The sequence below is a fragment of the Somniosus microcephalus genome, chromosome 13 (assembly GCF_052327205.1).
Source record: "Somniosus microcephalus isolate GS21.2 chromosome 13, FLI_Smic_1.0, whole genome shotgun sequence".
Classification (NCBI taxonomy): Eukaryota; Metazoa; Chordata; class Chondrichthyes; order Squaliformes; family Somniosidae; genus Somniosus; species Somniosus microcephalus.
Window position 1 is genome coordinate 88742837 of NC_140999.1, and position 22528 is coordinate 88765364.

A 22528-nucleotide genomic window follows, 5' to 3' on the forward strand; every position below is an offset into this window, starting at 1 on the left:
CAATGTCTTGAGTAAAAGCCAAATTGGATTCCTGCCAAACTATAGAACATCCGATCATATCTTCACCCTACAGACCCTAATTGACAAACACGTTCACCATAACAAAAGCAAAATCTACGCATGCTTTGTAGATTTCCAGAAGGCTTTCGACTCCATCTGGCATGACGGTTTATTCCTGAAACTTATCGAAAGCGGGGTAGGAGGTAAAACATATGATGTAATTAAATCAATGTATACAAACAATAAATATGCAGTTAAAATTGGAGACAAACAAACAAAATACTTCCCACAGGGGCGGGGGGTGACGCAGGGCTCGCCAATCTCACCGACACTCTTTAATATTTACATTAATGGATTGGCAAAACTACTTGAACAATCTACAGCACCCGGCCTCACCCTATATGAATCCAAGGTTAAATTCCTCCTCTATGCCGACGACCTGGTTCTGCTGTCACCAACTAAGGAGGGTCTACAGCAGAACCTGGACCTGCTGGAGTCGTACTGCCAGACTTGGGCCCTGACAATAAATCCCCAAAAAACCAAAGTCCTTGTGTTCCAGCAAAGATCCAAACAACATGGACCCACAATAAATTTCACAGTAGGAACAACCAAAATTGAACAAACCACTCACTACACATACTTGGGCTTAAAAATCAGTTCTACGGGAAACTTCAAACTGGCTGTGAATGAACTGAAAGAGAAAGCAAGAAGGGCTTTCTATGCCATCAAAAAATCAATCCAAATAGAAATCCCAATTAGCATTTGGCTCAAAATTTTCAAATCAGTAATTGAACCAATTGCACTCTATGGCAGTGAGGTCTGGGGACCACTAACACAACAAGATTTTGCAAAATGGGACAAACACCCAATTGAGATCCTACATGCGGAATTCTGTAAAAGTATCCTCCGGACTCAAAGGAAAACAGTAAACAACGCATGCAGGGCGGAACTAGGCCAATACCCATTAATAATCACTATCCAAAAAAGAGCCACCAAATTTTGGAATCACCTACAAATGAGCAACCCCCAATGCTATCACTACGACGCCCTGAAATGCCAAGAGCTGACCATAAAGAAGAATACCCTCAGTCAACTAGTCCTGGGACTCAATAAAGTAACTAATAACAATACTAACAATAACCAGCCCCAGGACAGTGACAGGGTAACACAAAGAATTCGACCCAACACAATCGTCGCTAAGCAAAAGGAAAAATATCTGTCATATTGGGCAGAAACAACAAAAACCCAAAGCAAACTCAATTGCTACTTGGCCCTAAACAGACAATACAACATAGCTGATTACCTGACCATGGTAAAGGATAACAAACTGAGAAGAACCTTGACAAGGTACAGACTTAGCGAACATAGCCTAGCGATCGAAAAAGGCAGACACAGGCAGACCAGGCTGCCAAGAGAAGACAGGATATGCTCTCACTGCAGTCAGGGAGTAGTTGAGACAGAGATGCACTTCCTCACAGCCTGTGGAAAATATCAGGGCATCAGAGAGAATTTCTATCAAAAATTCTCACAAATATGCCCTGAATTCAGAAATCTGACTGACAACCAAAAACTCCCATTCCTACTGGGGGAGGAGAGAAGCTGTGTAACACTGGCGGCACACTATGTTACAGCTTGCCATGAACAGAGGGACAACCAGTAAACTAAGACAAGAGTATATATAAACAAGGCGAAAATATATTTATAAACTCAGGGATATACCTGTTTATACACTGTATGAATGGAACCGCGTTTATGTGTTCAACCATAAATGTATTTTGATGCTTTGGCAACATAAGATGTACCTTATCATGCCAATAAAGCGATTTGTATTGTATTGTATTGTATTGTGTGAGTCAATGTTGTGTGTGTTGGAGTCAATTTTGTGTGTGTGAGTCAATGTTGTGTGTGTTGGAGTCAATGTTGTGTATGTGTTGGAGTCAATGTTGTGTGTGTTGGAGTCAATGTTGTGTGTGTGAGTCAATGTTGTGTGTGTGTGAGTCAATGTTGTGTGTGTGTGAGTCAATGTTGTGTGTGTTGGAGTCAATGTTGTGTGTGTGTGTGTCAATGTTGTGTGTGTGTGAGTCAATGTGTGTGTGTGAATCAATGTTGTGTGTGTGTGAGTCAATGTTGTGTGTATTGGAGTCAATGTTGTGTGTGTGTGAGTCAATGTGTGTGTGTTGGAGTCAATGTTGTGTGTGTTGGAGTCAATGTTGTGTGTGTGTGAGTCAATGTGTGTGTTGGAGTGAATGCTGTGTGTGTGTGAGTCAATGTTGTGTGTCTGTGAGTCAATGTTGTGTGTGTTGGAATCAATGTTGTGTGTGTTGGAGTCAATGTTGTGTGTGTGTGAGTCAATGTTGTGTGTGTTGGAGTCTATGTTGTGTGTGTGAGTCAATGTTGTGTGTGTTGGAGTGAATGTTGTGTGTGTGAGTCAATGTTGTGTGTGTTGGAGTCAATGTTGTGTGTGTGTGAGTCAATGTTGTGTGTGTTGGAGTCAATGTTGTGTGTGTGTGAGTCAATGGTGTGTGTGTGTGAGTCAATGTTTTGTGTGTGGGAGTTAATGTGTGTGTTGGAGTCAATGTGTGTGAGTGAGTCAATGTTGTGTGTGTGTGTGAGTCAATGTTGTTTGTGTTGGAGTCAATGTTGTGTGTGTGTGAGTCAATGTTGTGTGTGTTGGAGTCAATGTTGTGTGTGAGTGAGTCAATGTTGTGTGTGTGTGTGAGTCAATGTTGTGTGTTTGTGTGAGTCAATGTGTGTGTGTGAGTCAATGTGTGTGTGTGAGTCAATGTTGTGTGTGTTGGAGTCAATGTTGTGTGTGTGTGAGTCAATGTTGTGTGTGTTGGAGTCAATGTTGTGTGTGTGTGAGTCAATGGTGTGTGTGTGTGAGTCAATGTTTTGTGTGGGAGTTACTGTTGTGTGTGTTGGAGTCAATGTTGTGTGTGAGTGAGTCAATGTGTGTGTGTGTGAGTCAATGTTGTGTGTGTGTGTGAGTCAATGTGTGTGTGTGAGTCAATGTTGTTTGTGTTGGAGTCAATGTTGTGTGTGTGTGTGAGTCAATGTTGTGTGTGTGTGAGTCAATGTTGTGTGTGTGTGTCAATGTTGTGTGTGTGGGTGTCAATGTTGTGTGTGTTGGTGTCAATGTTGTGTGTGTGTGAGTCAATGTTGTGTGTGTGTGAGTCAATGTTGTTTGTGTGTGAGTCAATGTTGTTTGTGTTGGAGTCAATGTTGTGTGTGTGTGAATCAATATTGTGTGTGTGTGAGTCAATGTTGTGTGTGTTGGAGTCAATGTGTGTGTTGGAGTCAATGTTGTGTGTGTGTGAGTCAATGTTGTGTGTGAGTCAATGTTGTGTGTGTGTGAGTCAATGTTGTTTGTGTTGGAGTCAATGTGTGTGTGTGAGTCAATGTTGTGTGTGTGTGAGTCAATGTGTGTGTGTGAGTCAATGTTGTGTGTGTGTGAGTCAATGTTGTGTGTGTGTGTGAGTCAATGTTGTGTGTGTTGGAGTCAATGTTGTGTGTGTGTGTGAGTCAATGTTGTGTGTGTGTGAGTCAATGTTGTGTGTGTTGGAGTCAATGTTGTGTGTGTTGGAGTCAATGTTGTGTGTGTGTGTGTCAATGTTGTGTGTGTGTGTCAATGTTGTGTGTGTGTGAGTCAATGTTGTTTGTGTTGGAGTCAATGTTGTGTGTGTGTGAGTCAATGTTGTGTGTGTTGGAGTCAATGTTGTGTGTGTGGGTCAATGTTGTGTGTGTTGGAGTCAATGTTGTGTGTGTGAGTCAATTTTGTGTGTGTTGGAATCAATGTTGTGTGTGTTGGAATCAATGTGTGTGTGTGAGTCAATGTTGTGTGTGTTGGGGTCAATTTTGTGTGTGTGAGTCAATGTTGTGTGTGTTGGAGTCAATGTTGTGTGTGTGAGTCAATGTTGTGTGTGTTGGAGTCAATGTTGTGTGTGTTGGAGTCAATGTGTGTGTGTGAGTCAATGTGTGTGTTGGGGTCAATTTTGTGTGTGTGAGTCAATGTTGTGTGTGTTGGAGTCAATGTTGTGTGTGTTGGAGTCAATGTTGTGTGTGTTGGAGTCAATGTTGTGTGTGTGAGTCAATGTTGTGTGTGTTGGAGTCAATGTTATGTGTGTGAGTCAATGTTGTGTGTGTTGGAGTCAATGTTGTGTGTGTTGGAGTCAATGTTGTGTGTGTGAGTCAATGCTGTGTGTGTGTCAATGTTGTGTATGTGTGTGTCAATGTTGTGTGTGTGTGAGTCAATGTTGTGTGTGCGTGAGTCAATGTGTGTGTGTGTGAGTCAATGTTGTGTGTGTCAATGTTGTGTGTGTGTGAGTCAATGTTGTGTGTGTGTGTGAGTCAATGTTGTGTGTGTGTGAGTCAATGTTGTGTGTGTGTGTGAGTCAATGTTGTGTGTGTGAGTCAATGTTGTGTGTGTGTGTTCAATTTCCACCATGACAGTTTGAGAATTTGCGAAGTATAAGTGACCAGCTGTCGGATTGTTGTAAAAACCCATCGGGTTCTCTTATGTCCCTTATGGACAGAAAGCTGCCGTCGTTACCCAGTCTGGTCTCCATGTGACTCCAGGCCCACCCACCCCACTGTGGTTGACTCTTCACTGCTCTCTTATATCGCTTAACAAACTCCTCCATTGTCTTTTTCAGGGCTACCAAGGATGGGCAATAAATGCCAAACCTACCCACATCCCAATAATGAATTTAAAAACAGTTAACTTGGCAGTTTGAAAAATAATATATTTCATAATGAGTCGGATAATTATTTTAAAAGTATCTTAAAAAATATAAGTACCAATGCATGAATTCCCCATCTCAGTAATCACATACAACCCCAATGTTCGGAAAATATTTAAACTCTCTGATTATGCTGTCTGAAAGTCTTAAATATCTCAGTCTCCAGGAGATAATTATTTCACTGAACTCCTGCCTTTCCGGGCTAACTGTTTCAACAGGTACTGTCCCTTCACCTGCGGGCTTGACCGTTTCCTGAATCAGACACCAAACAGACATCAATGATAGTGAGTTCAAGTTCCACTCCAGAAACTTGAACACATAATCTAGGCTGACACTCCACTGCAGTGCTGAGGGAGTGCTGCACTGTCAGAGGTGCCGTCTTTTAGATAAGATGTTAAACCGAATCCCTGTCTGCTCTCTCAGGTGGATGTTAAAGTTCCCATGGCACTATTTAAGAAAGAGCAAGGGACATCTCTCTGGTTACCTGGCCATTATTTATCCCTCAATCAACATCACTAAAAAACAGATCATCTGGTCACTGTCACATTCCCATTTGTGGGATCTTGCTGTGTGCAAATTGCCTTTTTATACTTTACAACAGTGACTACACTTCAAAAGTACTTCATTGGCTGTAAAGCATTTCGACGTCCTGAGTTCATGAAAGGCACTATAGAAATACACTTTTGTTCTTGACGGTAGTGAAGGTATCCCAACATCCATAGCATCTGTGAAAGCCTCCTATTAAAAAGGTGGGCCTTTAGTTTTAATAGAAGATGTACACCAGTGCTATGAATGCTGGGATAGCCTCCTCTCCATAGCTTCGCTTTGCTCTCCAACGATTGACAACACTCATCAATCCCACAGCCAGGTGGGTTGCACAGGGCGAGAGAGAAAACCATTCAAACAAGAGAAGTAGAGAATCAAATGGATGGGAGGAGAGTCGGATACATCATTGCTTCTGCCTGCCGCCTGCCACCCATGTACTGGGATCTCCTTGCCCCTTTGAACCATTTACATTTCCACCGTGAGTCGATGCCCCAACTAGGTGGTTTGAGACTGCTCATCTCAGACTCAGGATTCGTCCAGCAGCTCTGAAGATATAGAGAAAGAAAGAAAGAAACACAGAAACAGAAATATAGAAAAATAGGAACAGCAGTAGGGCATTCAGCCCTTCGAGCCTGCTTCACCATTCAGTATGATCAGGGCTGATCCTCTATCTCAATACCATATTCCTGCTCTCTCCCCATACCCCTTGATGCCTTTTGTGTTTCAACAAGATCCCCTCTCATTCTTCTAAACTCTATTGAATACAGGCCTGGACGACCCAATCTCTCCTCACACGACAGTCCTGCCATCCCAGGAATCAGTCTGGTGAACCTTCGCTACACTCGCTCTATGGCAAGTATATCCTTTCATAGGTAAGGAGACCAAAACTGCACACTGTACTCCAGGTGTGGTCTCACCAAGGCCCTGTATAATTGTAGTAAGACATCCTTGCTCCTGTACTCAAATCCTCTTGCAATGAAGGCCAACATACCATTTGCCTTCCTAACTGCTTGCTGCACCTGCATGTTTGCTTTCAATGTCTGGTGTACAAGCACACCCAGGGTCCCTTTGTACATCAACATTTCTCAATCTATCACCATTTAAATAATACTCTGGCTTTCTGTTTTTCCTACCAAAGTGGATAACTTCACATTTATCCAGGTTATAATGCATCTGCCATGTATTTGCCCACTCACTCAACTTGTCTAAATCGCCTTGAAGCCTCTTTGCATCCTCCTCTCAACTCACAATCCCACCTAGTTTTGTGTCATCAGCAAACTTGGAAATATTACATTTGGTTCCCTCATCCAAATCATTGATATATATTGTGAATAATTGGGCCCAAGCACTGATCCCTGCGGTACTCCACTAGTCACCGCCTGCTACCCCGAAAAAGACCCATTAATTCCTACTCTCTGTTTCCTGTCTGTTAACCAATTTTCAATCCATGCCAGTAATTAACCCAATCCCATGTGCTTTAATTTTGCACACTAACCTCTTATGTGGGACTTTATCAAACACCTTCTGAAATTCCAAATACACCACATCCACTGGTTCTCCCTTATCTATTCTACCAGTTACATCCTCAAAAAACTCCAGCAGGTTTGTCAAACATGATTTCTTTTTCATAAATCCATGTTGACTTTGTCTAATCCCATTGATATTTTGTAAGTGTCACAGAATCACAGAAACCCCACAGTGCAGATAGAGGCCATTTCGGCCCATCGAGCCTGCACCGACACATACCCCACCCAATCCCCGTAACCCCTACACCAACACATGTCCCACCCTATCCCTGTAACCTCACGTATTTAATCCCCCTAACACTAAGGGTCAATTTATCATAGCCAATCAACCTAACCCGCACATCTTTGGACTGTGGGAGGAAACCGGAGCACCCGGAGAAAACCCACGGAGAATGTGCAAACTCCACACAGACAGTCGCCCGAGGCCGGATTCGAACCCGGGTCTCTGGCGCTGTGAGGCAACAGTGCTAACCACTATGCCACTGTCCTGTTATCACATCCTTTATAATGGACTCTAGCATTTTCCCTACTATTGATGTTAGGCTAACCAGCCTGTAGTTCCCTGTTTTCTCTCTCCCTCCTTTTTTAAATAGTGGGGTTACATGTTCCACCCTCCAATCTGCAGAAACTGTTCCATATTCTATAGAATTTTGGAAGATGACAACCAATGCATCCACTATTTCTATGGCTACCTCTTTTAGTACTCTGGGATGCAGATTATCAGGCCCTGGGGATTTGTCAGCTTTCAGTCCCGTTAATTTCTCCAGCACTTTTTTTACTAATACTAATTTCCTTTAATTCCTCCTTCTCACTGGACCCTTGGTTCCCTAGCATTTCAGGGAAGTTATTTGTGCCCTTTTCCGTGAAGACAGAACTAAAGTATTTGTTTAATTGCTCTGCCATTTACTTGTTCCCCATTATAAATTCTCCCGTTTCTGACTGTAAGGGACCTACATTTATCTTCACTGAACTTTTTCTTTTTACATACTTGTAGAAGCTTTTACAGTCCGCTTTTATGTTCCCTGAAAGTTTACTCTCATACTCTATTTTTCCCCTCTTAATCAATCTCTTGGTCTCTAAACTGCTCCCAGTCCTCAGGCTTGCTACTTTTTCTGGCAACTTTATATGACTCCTCGTTGTATCTAATACTATCCTTAATTTCATTTGTTAGCCATGGTTGGGCCATTTTCCTTTTGTGTTTTTGCGCCAGAAAGGAATGTATATACTGTTGCAATTCATGCATTCGTTCTTTAAATGTTAGCCATTGCCTATCCACTGTCATGCCTTTGAATGAAGCTCCCAAATTAATCATAGACAACTCACTCCTCATATCTTCGTAGTTTCCTTTGTTTAGATTTAGGACCCTAGTTTCAGATTGGACTTCTTCACTTTCCATCTTAATGAAGAATTCTATCATGTTATGGTCACTCTTCCCGAAAGGACCCCGCACAACAAGAATAATAATTAACCACTTCACATTGCACAATACCCAACCTAGGATAGCCTATTCCCTAGTTGGCTCCTCAATGTACTGGGCTATAAAACCATTTCATACACACTCCAGGATTTCATCCTCCACAGTATTAGTGCTAATTTGGTTTGGCCAGTCTATATGTAGATTAACGTCACCCATGATTACTGTAGTACTGTGGCGGAGCCACCAAAGGACTCAGATCGTTTGTACATAATTTATGCATGGGCTAGAAGGCTCGAACCCGGCAAGCTCGCGGCTGCAAAAGCGGAGTTTGACACGATGGAGCGGCTGGGGATTATTCGCCGGTCGAATAGTCCCTGGTCTTCGCTTCTCCACATTGTTTAGAAACCGGGCGGTGGCTGGCGGCCATGCGGTGACTACCGATGCCTGAACGACACCACTATCCCTGATCAGTACCCGATCCCGCATATTCAGGATTTCTCGGCCCATTTGGTGGGAAATTCTATCTTTTCTAAAGTTGACCTCGTCCGGGGGTATCAGCAGGTTCCCGTGCACCCGCAAGACGTCCCGAAAACTGCAGTCATCACCCCTTTCGGCCTTTTTGAGTTCCTGCGGATGCCGTTTGGCTTGAAGAACACGGCACAGGCTTTCCAGCGCTTAATGGACTCCGTGCTCCGAGACCTAAACTTCATCTTCGTCTACCTTGATGACATTCTCATCGCCAGTGCTAGCAAGGAAGAGCACATCTGCCATTTGCGTACCTTCTTTACATGCCTCAGTCAGCACGGTTTGATCATCAACCCGGCCAAGTGCCAGTTTTACTGCAGCGGATCGATATCTTGGGACACCGCATAACATCAGACGGTGCCGTCCCCTTACTGATGAAGGTGGAAGCTGTTACCTCTTTCCCGCGCCCGCCAACCGTCAAGGCCCTGCAAAAGTTCCTGGGGATGGTCAATTTCTATCACCGATTCGTCCCTAAGGTGGCTCAGCTTATGCAGCCTTTGTACGGGGCTCTCAAGGGCAAGTCCGGTAAGGATCCAATCAGCTGGACGGCCGAGATGGACCAGGTGTTCGTCAACACCAAGAGCGCTTTGGCCAACGCAACCATGCTGGCGCACCCACTTCTAGGTGCCACCATTGCCCTTAACACAGATGCGTCAGACTACGCCATCGGCGCAGTGCAGGAGCAGTGGGTCAACGGCATGTGGCAACCGCTGGCGTTTTTCAGCCGTCAACTACGGAGAAATGAAAGAAAATAAAGCACCTTCGATCGGGAGTTGCTGGCATTTTTCAAGCCATTCACCATTTCCGGTTCTTATTCGAAGGACGTCCCTTCACGGCTTTTGTCGACCACAAGCCTTTAACGTTCGCCATGGCCAAGACCGCCGAACCGTGGTCAGCTCGTCAACAACGTCACCTGACATTAATTTCTGAATTTGCCACGGACATTCAACATGAGTCTGGTAAAGACAACCTGGTAGCGGATTGCCTCTCCCATGCGACGGTCCATGCGGTTCACCTTGGGATTGACTACGCCCTCACGGCTGCGGATCAGGCCTCAGACCCAGAGGTCCAATCATACAGAACCGTCCCCTCTAGTTTCCAAGCGACCAACATCAGTTTCCAGGCCGCAGGCACAACGCTCCTTTGCGACGTCTCCATGGGCATTCCCCGACCTATCGTCCCAGTCGCTTGGTGCCGGATGGTGTTTGACGCCATACACGGGTTGTCGCACCCTGGTATGAAGGCTTCACAACGGCTAATGTCGGCGAAGTTCGTCTGGAAGGGTATGCACCTTGATGTCCGTGACTGGGCCAACACCTGCGTAGTCTGCCAGAAGGCCAAGGTCCAGCGTCATGTAAAAGCTCCGGTGGCTACGTTCGCTGTTCCGGAGCGTCGTTTCGACCACATGCATGTGGACCTTGTGGGGCCACTTCCACCTTCCCATGGTTATATGCATCTCCTCACCATGGTGGACCACACCACTAGGTGGCCAGAGGCAATTCCTTTGGTTTCCACCACTTCGGCAGATGTCGCTAGAGCTTTCATCTCCTGTTGGGTTGCTCGTTTCAGGGTACCGGTGGACATCTCCTCCGATCGTGGGCCACAATTTTCCTCGGAGCTCTGGAACACTGTAGCTCAGGGGCTCGGCACCAAACTTCATCGCACCACCGCCTATCATCCACAGGCGAACGGCCTGTGCGAGCGATTCCACAGGTCACTTAAAGCCGCCTTACGGGCCAGTCTTCAAGGTGCGGGATGGGTGGATAGACTCCTGTGAGTCCTTTTGGGTCTTCGTACGGCTCACAAAGAAGACCTGCAATCGTCCTCGGCAGAACTCGTTTATGGCCAGCCGCTCCGAGTACCAGGGGATTTCCTCCCTTCTCCCACAGAGCCGTGGTCCACCTCCGAGCAACTCGTCAGCCACCAGGAAGCGGCCAGATGTTTCGCTCCGGTGCCAACATCAAATCACGGCCTACAGAGCTCTCACGTGCCAGCGGAGCTGAAGAACGGCAAGTACATATTTATCCGCCACAACGCTCACCGGGATCCGCTAAAGCCCCCTTACACTGGTCCTTTCCGCGTCATCGCATCAGGAGACAAATCCTTTTCGGTAGACATCGGAGGAAAGCCGGATCACATTTCGGTGGACCGGTTGTAGCCGGCTCACTTGGACCTGGACCGCCCAGTCGTCATTGCTCAGCCGCCGAAACGTGGCCAATCACCCGCAGCCGCCGTGCCAGATCAACCACAGCTGCCCGCCAGCTCCACCACACTCGCCACGCCAGCTCAACCACAACCACCCGCCAGCTTGACAACCGTCCATCAGCTTCCTCTGCAGGGTTACCGAAGTCGCTCGGACAGACTTGTCAGGCCTCCTCGATGCCTCACTTTTGCTGTTAAAGACAATTCTGGGGGGGCGCATGTGGCGGAGCCACCAAAGAACTCAGATCGTTTGTATATAATTCCTTTAACAACATGTTAGCTACAGCCTGAGTCTGTATTTTTATTTATGCTGTTTAACTGTACAGAGCGTGGTTACTTTAACAGCGCAGCTAAAATGTGACGACGTCACGCCGTTCATCACGTGATTCCCCACTGGCGGGAAAACGTGATGACGTCATGACGTCAGCCACGGGACTGCAGGGGCAGTCCTCGTGGAGCCTCCAGAGAGAGCAGACCTACATTCAATGTTATCCTGCAGTTTCTTGTTAAAACCTGTTTGTTTCATTAAAGTTCGTTTTGTTTGATCGCCTGAGTAGAACTCAGTCTTTTAGTTAGGAACCCGCGTTCCTACAGTACCCTTGTTACATGCATCTCTAATTTCCTGTTTGATGCCATCCCCTACATTACCACTACTGTTTGGAGGCCTATAGACAACTCCCACCAATGTTTTCTGCCCCTTAGCTCCACTCAGACTGATTCTACATTTTTATTTTCTGAGCCAATATCCTTTCTCACTATTGCTCTGATTTCATCCCTTACTAACAACGCCACCCCACCTCCTTTTCCTTTTTGCCTGTCCTTCCTAAATATCGAACATCCTTGGATATTCAGCTCCCAGCCTTGGTCACCCTGCGGCCATGTCTCTGTAATCGTAATTATATCGAATTTGTTTACATCTATTTGCGCTGTTAATTCGTCTACCTTATTACGAATGCTTTGTGCATTCAGATACAATGCCTTTAGATTTGTCTTCTTAAAATTTTTAGGCTTCATAATATTTTTATGTACTATGGCCCTACTTGTTTTATTATCATTTCTCTTACCCGGACCCTATTTGTTAGTGCACTCCTTTGTTTGTACGCTCTGTCCCTTCCTGACACAATCTGGTTATCCTTACCCCAATCACTTTCCTGCACTGCTTCCTTGTCTTTTCGCTTTAGCATTCTAAATTTCTCTTCACCGGGACCCTCCCCTCTGCTTATTTAGCTTAAAGCCCTGTTTACTTCCCTAGTTATTCGATTCGCTAGAACTCTGGTCCCAGCATGGTTCAGGTGTAGTCCGTCCTAATGGAACAGCTCGCTCTTTCCCCAGTACTGGTGCCAGTGCCCCATGAATCGGAACCCACTTATCCCACACCAATCTTTGAGCCACTCATTCATCTCCCAGATCTTGTTGACCCTATGGCAATTTGCTTGTGGTTGCGATAATAATCCGAGATTATGACCTTTTGTGGTTCGGCTTTTTAATTTAGTCCCTGGATGCTCATACTCTCTCAATAGAACCTCTTTCTTTGTCCTACCTATGTCGTTGGTACCTCCGTGGACCATGACATTTGGATCTTGGATCTTCCCCCTCCCACTCCAAGTTCTTCTCCAGCATGGAGGAGATGTCCTTGACCCTGGCAACATAGCCTTCGGGACTCACGCTCCTGGCTGCAGAGAACAGTGTCTGTCATATGAGGAGAGATTGGATTGACTAGGCCTGTATTCACTAGAGTTTTGAAGAATGAGAGGGGATCTCATTGATACGTATAAATTCTGACAGGGCTAGACAAGCTGGATGCAGGGAGGATGTTTCCCCTGGCTGGGGGGTCTAAAACGAAGGGTCACAATCTCAGGATATGGAGCAGGACATTTAGGACTGAGATGAGGAGAAATTTCTTCACTCAGAGTGTGGTGAACCTGTTGTAATGATCAGTAACCTCTCATTCTGGAATGGTACACTAGGTGGTGCTGTATGTATATAAGAATGGGCTACCCACGATGCACTAGGCTACCCACAAGGCAGCAGTCAAGATGGAGGCCTCTACAGATACTGTACCTAGTCCACATGTGCTCAATAAAGTGTCTAGCAAAAGCTACCTGTTCTTAATAAAAATGACTAGTTATTAATGAACATAACATGGTACAGGTAGACTACCCTTTATCCGGGCTTCCGAAAACCGAAACCCTCTAAAAACCGAAGGTTTTTTCGGTCAGCGTAAGTCCAGCATAAGTCATGCGCACGGCCCCCCGCGGACCCCCGCCGGCCCCGACCCCCGCCGACCACCCCGCGGACCCCCCCGTGGACCCCCGCCGGCCCCGACCCCCGCCGACCCCCCCCCCGTGGACCCCCGCTGACCCCGACCCCCGCCGACTTACGCTGAGCGTCAGCGTAAGTCGTGCGCACGACCGCCCGCCGACCCCCCCGCGGACCCCCACCGGCCCCGACCCCCGCTGACCCCCCCGCGGACCCCCGCCGACCCCGACCATAAGTCGTCGGGGGTTGGGGTCGGCGGGGGGCTCGGCGCCGGCGGGGGTCCGCGGGGGGGGTCGGCGGGGTTCGGGGCCGGCGGGGGGGTCGGGGTCGGCGGGGGTCGGGGCCGGCGGGGGTCCACGGGGGGTTCGGCGGGGGGGTCGGCGGGGTTCGGGGCCGGCGGGGGTCCGCGGGGGGGGTCGGCGGGGGGGTTGGCGGGGGTCGGGGCCGGCGGGGGTCCGCGGGGGGGTCGGCAGGGGGTCGTGCGCATGACTTACGCTGCGCGTCAGCGTAAATCGTGCGCACGACCCCCCGCCGACCCCCCGCCGACCCCTGCCGACCCACCTTCCGAAATCCAAAATTCTCCGAAAACTGAAACACGGCTGGTCCCGAGGTTTTCGGATAAAGGATAGTCTACCTGCACCAGGATTTGTAAGATCTGCTGAATATTGTGCAACACAACATGGAGAATTTGAAGCCACCAGAGCGTTTGAAACTCACAGGAAATGTCGACGACAATTGGCAGACTTTTAAACAACAATTCGGACTCTACATTGCTGCCATCGTGTACGATACAAAGCCAGACGCAAGGAAAATAGCGTTGCTGCTCATGGTTGCAGGCCCACAGGCGATAGAGGTATTTAATACATTTGTTTTTAATCCAGAGGAGAACAGAAAAAAATTAGACGATGTGATAAAGAAGTTTGATACACATTGTTCTCCCAAAAAGAATGAAACATATGAGAGGTACATCTTCCGTTCTCAGACACAGCAGCAAAATGAGACTTTTGATAGCTTTTTGACTGATCTGAAACTGAAAGCACAGACATGTAATTTCTCTGAGCTGAAAGCATCCATGATTCGTGACGATTTTGTTTGATATTCATGATAAAAAAATGTCAGGGAACGTCTGTTGAGAGAAACCGAACTAACATTGGAAATTGCTGTGAAAATATGCCAAGCCAGCGAGCTAGCTCGAAAGCACGCGAAGAATTTCAGTGAAATCAATAATGATGCGATTGTAATGAGTGATAATGCTGCTGTCTGTGCTGTGTCCTACAAGGGGAAGAAACGTGGGCAGAACAGAAATGAAAAGCAATCGGAGGATGAAATTTTTAATTCTAAATGCTGTGGTTACAAACACCAGTTAAGAGAATGCCCAGCGTTTGGAAAAATGTGCACAAAGTGTAATGGAAAGAATCACTTTGCCAAACAATGCTTTTCAAAAGTAAAAACAAAGAAAGGGCAATGAGTTAATGTGATTGAGGACACTGATTTAAGTGAGACATTTTTTGTACGAATGGTGTCATGTGACAATGTCAAAAATGATACAGAAAATGTGCAGCCCTCAGATATGGACAATGCTAAACATAAAATTAATGCAGTAAAAGAGGACAAATGGATGATCCCACTGCAGATAAATGGAGCATTAGTTACATGGAAACTGGACACTGGGGCAAAAGCAAACTTAATCAGTATGAGTGACATTAAAAACATGAAAGAAAAGCCCAAAATACAGAAAAAGTCAGTACTACTGAAGGACTATAATGGACAGAAAATAGATAGCTTAGGTTTATGCAGACTTAAAGTGACAGTCAAAGACAAAGTGCATCATCTCATGTTTTCTGTTGTGGCTGAAGGACTTGATTCACTACTGGGTGACAAAGCTTGTGAGGACTTACAACTGGTCAAGAGAGTCTACCGTAAAAAATGTGCCATAAGCAGACCAGATGACTGGGTGGATTCTGTAGTGAATAATTTCCAGAATGTGTTCAAAGGATTTGGAGTACTACCATTCACTTACAAGATCCAGCTAAAGGAGAATGCTCAGCCAGTGGTACATGCTCCACGAAGAGTTCCAGCACCCCTGCGTAACTGGCTCAAGAATGAACTGGACAGAATGACCACACTAGGAGTCATCAGGAAAGTTGAAGAGCCAACAGACTGGGTTAACTCCATGGTATGTGTAAATAAAAAGAACAATGATCTAAGAATATGCATGGATCCAAAGGACTTAAATGCAACCATAAAATGTGAACACTACCAGATTCCCAAGCGAGAAGAAATCACCAGTGAAATGTCAGGTGCCAGATACTTTACAAAGCTCGATGGCTCACGAGGATTTTGGCAACTAAAACTGGATGAAGAGAGCACCAAATATTGTACCTTCAACACACCATTTGTCAGGTATTGTTTCCTCAGAATGCCTTTCAGGATAATATCTGCATCTGAAATCTTTCATAGAGCGATGGAACACATAATTGAAGGTCTGGAAGGAGTTCGGGTCTATGTTGATGACATCATCATCTGGGGCTCCACACTGAAAGAACACAATGAGAGACTGACTAAAGTGCTACAGGGCATACGCCGGAATGGACTGAAGCTTAACAAAGCCAAGTGTCAGTTTGGCATCCAGGAAGTCACTTTTCTAGGAGATAATCTATCTGGTAAAGGAATAGAGCCAGATATGGAAAAAGTAAACGCCATACTCAAAATGCCCGACCCACTGACAAAAAAGGAGTGCTACGCATCATGGGGATGATAAACTTCATTGGAAAGTTCATTCCTAACTTGTCAGCCAAGACAGCCTGTCTGCGAGACCTGCTACGTAAAATAAATGAGTTCGCATGGACAGAGAGACATGAACAAGAGAGGATAAATCTCAAAACAGTGCTGACAACCACACCTGTACTCACCTTCTTTGACCCAACCAAAAGAATCAAAGTGTCAACGGATGCATCAAAAGATGGCCTAGGTGCGGTCTTGCTACAAGCAGAGGGTGAAGATTGGAAGCCTGTTGCCTATGCCTCCAGGTCTATGACTGATACTGAGTGTCGATACGCCCAGATTGAAAAGGAATGTCTAGGCTTGGTAGTTGGACTAGAAAAGTTTCATGGCTACATATATGGGCTTCCCACCTTCACAGTTGAGACAGACCACAGCCCACTGGTTGCCATCATAAAAAATAACCTGAATGAGATGTCTCCAAGGATTCAACGACTCATGATGAAGCTGCAAAGATACAACTTGGAACTGATCTACACACCAGGCAAATACATAGTGTTAGCAGATGCACTATCCCGAGCACCCACAATAAGTAATGTGAGCTCTACTGAAGAAGACGTGGATGTTCATGTGAGTATGGTCACTGCTGCGCTGCCCGTATCAGACACAAAATCAAAGCAAATAGCAGAAGAAACAGTATAAGATACAGTATTACAAACAGTAATAGAGAACATTCATCATGGTTGGCCACAAGGTTCCTGTTCAAAATATTTTCACAAGGTCAGAATTGAGTCGCAAGTGGACTATTACTAAAACAGAACAGAATAGTCATTCCACAGGCTCTACGTCAAGACATGCTCAAAAGGATTCATGAGGGGCACCTCGGAATTGAAAAATGCAAAAGGAGAGCAAGAGACACTGTTTATTGGCCTGGCATACATAAGGACATTGAGAACATGATAGGCAAATGTAAGACATGTCAGAAACACCAAAACAAACAAGCAAAGGAACCAATGATAATAGCTGACATACCAACAGCACCATGGCAAAAGGTTGGTATGGACCTTTTTCATTTAAATGGTAAAGACTATCTAATAGTGATTGGCTACTTTTCTAACTATCCTGAGATGGCACTGCTCTCAAGCACCACAGCAAGCAGTGTCATAATGCATGTGAAATCCATCTTCGCCAGACATGGAATTCCCAGGATTGCCATTAGCGACAATGGTCCGTGCTTCAACTGTAAGGAGTGGCAACAGTTTGCAGCACATTATGACTTTCAACACATCACATCCAGTCCTTTGTATGCTCAGTCGAATGGTAAGGCAGAGAAAGGTGTTCAAGTTCTCAAGCAGCTACTGAAGAAAGCGACAGAATGCAAGTCTGATCCTTATCTCGCCCTGCTGAGCTACCGAGCCTCACCTTTAGACTCTGGTTCTTCACCTGCTGAACTCCTAATGGGTCGCAAGTTGCGTACCACACTACCCTGCTGTGCAAAAGAAAAGCAGAGTAAGGAACTGAGACAGAGACTTCAACTGTTAAAGCTGAAACAGAAATCATACTATGAGCACGGTGGCATAGTGGTTAGCACTGTTGCCTCACAGCGCCAGGGACCCGGGTTCGAATCCGGCCTCGGGTGACTGTGTGGAGTTTGCACATTCTCCCCGTGTTTGCGTGGGTTTTCTCCGGGTGCTCCGGTTTCCTCCCACAGTCCAAAGATGTGCAGGTTAGGTTGATTGGCTATGATAAATTGACCCTTAGTGTTAGGGGGATTAAATACGTGGGGTTACGGGGATAGGGTGGGATATGTGTTGGTGTAGGGGTTACGGGGATCGGGTGGGATATGTGTCGGTGCAGGCTCGATGGGCCGAAATGGCCTCTATCTGCACTGTGGGGTTTCTGTGATTTCTGTGACAAGTCATCCAAAACTCTAAAACCATTGACAAGGGATGATGTTGTCAGGATTGAGGATCCAGATGCATGGAACAGGAAAGCTACAGTTCTTGAGGAAGCAGGGCCAAGGTCATACACTGTTAGAACTGAGGAAGGACAGATTCTCAGGAGGAACCGCCATTCCCTCCTAAAAACACAAGAGACTATCGAAGAGCAAATTGATGACAATGCCGCAACTGAACCTTGTCACTCACCACCAGAACAATCTAACACAAATACACATACAGGCTCTCATGAAAACACATCAGACTTACCTGTGCTGAGAAGATCCACACGTGAAGTAAAAAAGCCTGATAGACTTAATCTTTGAGTACAAAGAAAACTACATTGAAAATGTATTGACTGTTGAAGATGTTTATGTTGTTATTGATTGATATTGATTGATACTGATTTTGTTTAACCTCAAAGAAAGGGGGATGTAATGTTCAGTAACCTGTCATTCTGGAATGGTACACGAGGTGGTGCTGTATGTATATAAGAGTGGGCTACCCACAATGCACTAGGCTACCCACAAGGCAGCAGTCAAGATGGAGGCCTCTACAGATACTGTACCTAGTCCACATGTGCTCAATAAAGTGTCTAGCAAAAGCTAGCTGTTCTTAATAAAAACGACTAGTTATTAATGAACATAACACCTGTTGAAGTCTCTACCACAGAAGGCTGTGGAGGCCAAGTCACTGAATATATTTAAGAAGGAGATAGATAGCAAAAGGCGTCAAGGGGTATGGGGCGAGAGCGGGAATATGGTATTGAGATAGAGGATCAGCCATGATCATATTGAATGGTGGAGCAGGCTCCAAGGGCCGAATGGCCTACTCCTGCTCCTATTTTTCTATGTTTCTATGTCTATCCCCCTAACTATACTGTCGCCTACTACAATCACCTTCCTTTTTACTCCCCCCACTTGAACGGATTCCTGGAGCACGGTGCCATGGTCAGTTTGCTCGTTCTCCCCGCAGTCCCTGCACTTGTCCACAAGGATTGCAAGAACTTCGAATCTATTGGACAACTGCAGGGACTGAGGCTTCTGCAATACTACCTCCTGGATCCCCATACCTGCCTCACTCGCAGTCACACCCTCCTGTCCCTGACCACGTGTCAGTTCTAAAATATTTAATCTAAGGGGCGTGGCTGCCTCCTGGAGCGAAAGGTCCAGGTAACTTTCTCCCTCCCTGATGTCGCTCAATGTCTGCAGCTCCTCAACTCAGAGCTGAAGTTCCTCGAACCGCAGACACTTTCCGCAGATGTAGTCACCCTGGACAAAAATGTCCACAAGCTCCCACATATTGCAGCAGCAACACATCTTCTGTTCTCCCATTATGTATTTATTTAATTAATTAGTTTAGTGTTAATCAAATTATTTACCTCGCTTAGTTTATTAAATTAATGAAATTAACTTTAGTTTTTTAAATTTAGTTATATGTTAGATGTTAACTTAAAACTTAATCCACAGTCACTACCAATCACTTACCTGCCTTACCTGTGACATCACACTGCTATTTTCTCTTGTTGATGCAGGTTTGCTGCTGCTTTTATCCCCACTGTCAGGCCTTGGTCTGCTCCCACTCAGGGAGAAGTTAGGAAAAGCAAGCACCTCCTTCCTCCACTTCACTGACCTCCCACACTTACCAAACTCCCAGTTGTTCACTCTGTGCTGACTGCACTCACAGGCCCCTGTGTTTATACTGTTTGTGACTCAGATGAGTCAGCACTGCTCTGCTACTGTTTCAGGAACCAGTTTTATCCAGTTAGTTAATTATCTAACTACAGCAGGAGAGCTTGCTTGTTTGTCTCTGCTTAAGCCTGAAGAGACTTAAACAATTAAAGTTTAAATTTTAACTTAAACAGTTGATCTTAAGAGCTACGATCAATTAACATTAGATTTTAAAAGAGATTAACCCTTAAAAATCCCACACTTACCAGACTCCCAGTTGTTCACTCTGTGCTGTCTGCACTCACATGCCCCTGTGTTTATACAGTTTGTGACTCAGATGAGTCAAGAAAGAAAGAAAGACAGACAGACAGACAGACTGACTGACTGACACTCTGACTGATTGACACTCTGACTGACTGACTGACTGAATTTTTGACTGACTTTTCGACTGACTGACTGACTTTTCGACTGACTGACTGACTGACTTTTTGACTGACTGACTTTTCGACTGACTGACTGACTGACTGACACTGACTTTTCGACTGACTGACTGACTTTTCGACTGACTGACTGACTTTTTGACTGACTGACTTCGACTGACTGACTGACTGACTTTTTGACTGACTGACTGACTTTTCGACTGACTGACTGACTGACTTTTCGACTGACTGACTGACTTTTCGCCTGACTGACTGACTGACTTTTTGACTGACTGACTGACTGACATTTTGACTGACTGACTGACTGACTTTTCGACTGACTGACTGACTTTTCGACTGACTGACTGACTGACTGACTTTTCGACCGACTGACTTTTCGGCCGACTGACTTTTCGATCGACTGACTTTTCGACTGACTGACTTTTCAACTGACTGACTGACTGTTCGCCTGACTGACTGACTGACTGACTGACCTTTCTATCAGGCCTTTCACAACCTCAGGACGTCCCAAAATGCTTTACAGCCAATGAAGTACTTTTGGAGTGTAGTCACTGTTCTAACTCTGTTCTGAAGACAGCAATGGAAATCTCTCCATCTCCATTTCATGTGCTTTTCCCCATAAAACCCCTTTTCATCTCGTTCTATCAAGCACTCAATTCTAAATATAGTGTGACAGCCCTTCCTGACCTCCGATATTTGTTTCCATTCTGTGCCGGTTAAATTCTTGCCAGTGCTCAGGAACTCCTGGTTGTTAGTTAGCTCGTCAGAGCTGTGCGTGTTGACCGTGTAATCAAAGTGCATCTTGCTTCGACTCTCTATAGCTAAAGGTTCCTTCCTCACTTCCTTCAGCCCCATCCAACAGGAGCCTAAGCTATTTAGAGGACTGAATGTGTTTCTGCAGATCTGAGCCATATCACACTCATTGTAATGAGCACCATTACCTGGTCCCTGGTTTTCACCCAAGCTCTTGATCCATCATCTGCCTCGTTGACCCTCTGAGCGGCTGGCTCCAGTTTCCTCTCTGTCCTGTCCATTTTTTGTGAGTCGCTGAGTCCAACTGAGGTCTCTGATTTCCGACAGGGCTCCATGAGCCTCTCTGCCACCCATGCCAATGCATTCTCCAGAGATCCCATCCTCTGGTCATATTGCTCATAGTTTTTGGACAGGGTGAGCAACATTTGAGATATATCCTGATGGAGACTCTTACAGGTGCAGCCAGTGCCCCCTGCTCTTGGTCCAGTCTCCCCTGACTTTAGGGCCTCCACCTCCTTCTCCAGGCTGCCTGTGGCCTGGGAGACCTGCTCCAGTTGCCTGTGAAGCCTCTCCTGTCCCAGCAGCAGTCGATCCACCTTCTTGTTCACACTGTCCAGTTTAACGTTGGCCACGTTCAGGTCGCTGCTGAGTGAACTGTTGACATGGACTGCACTCAGCTTCCTCACTGTTGCCATGGTTCCTCGGAGACTATGGGATGTCCCAGCCTCGCTCACCGGCTTCCCTCAGCAATGGTGCTTGACGGCACTTAGCAGCGACAAGAGCAGAGGGAGCAGAAAATAGCCAGCCAGACCTGCATTCCAGCTCTATCAAGCACTCAATTCCAAATATAGTGTGACAGCCCTTCCTGACCTCCGATATTTGTCTCCATTCTGTGCAGGTTAGATTCTTGCCAGCGCTCAGGAACTCCTGACTGATAGTTAGCTGTCAGCTAGTCAAAGCTGTGCATGTCAACTGTGTAAACAAAGTGCTTCTTACTTCGACTCTCATTCTGTCCCAAACCTTGTCAAAGGCTCAGTCCTTGGCTTGAGGCCGTTAATGGGTCTCAGAGGAGGCCTGGATCTGAGACCCTCGTGTGACGAGCTGGCCATGAATTTGGAGAAGCTCATATCAAAGAACGAGATGCCAAGTGGAGTGGTGCTGCCAGGAACACAGAGCAGAGTTTCCAGGACAGAGTGTAACATTTGTATTATTTATGGTCTAATAACAGCTGCACAGCAGAGAGTGAATGCACAAGGTCTATTATAGAAAAGCGGCTACAGAGCAATACCTCTCAGTAAATCAATAGTAGGAGCAAGCATGTGATTGAGAACACAGGCATTTCTACAGCGCCTTTAACAACCTCAGGATGTCCCAAAGCGCTTTACAACCAATGACATTTTGAAATGTAGTCACTGTTGTAATGTAGGAAAAATGGCATGCAATTTGTGCACAGCAAGCTCCCACAAACAGCAATGAAATAATGACCGGATAATCTGTATTAGTGATGTTGGTTGAGGGACAAATATTGGCCAGGACACCAGAGAGAAATCCACTGCACTTCTTCGAAATAGTGCCATGGGGTCTTTTACATACACCTGAGAGACCAGATGGGGCCTCGGTTTAACATCTGAAAGACGGCGCCTCCGTCAGTGCTGCACTCCAAAGGTGGACTTCAATAAATGGTGCCAAGTGGGCATCAGCCAGCACTCAGTGCACAGCAGGGGGCCACGTGAGCACTGCAGGCAGTGAGCACTGGCCGTATGTGACACCCTCCCATGGTGCTATATAAATGT

The 22528-nt window shown here is 46.0% G+C and overlaps 1 protein-coding gene across 1 annotated transcript in view; it reads right to left on the reverse strand.

The window, feature by feature from the left end:
* LOC147108474 (myosin light chain kinase 2, skeletal/cardiac muscle-like) overlaps positions 1–21831 on the reverse strand; it is a 949466-nt gene extending 927635 nt beyond the window's left edge. The window contains exon 1 of the mRNA XM_086005118.1: positions 20924–21831. Within this exon, the coding sequence (XP_085861244.1) occupies positions 20924–21430 (507 nt within the window). The 5' untranslated portion in view covers positions 21431–21831. The remainder of the gene's footprint in view (positions 1–20923) is intronic.
* Positions 21832–22528: the final 697 nt, after the last annotated feature.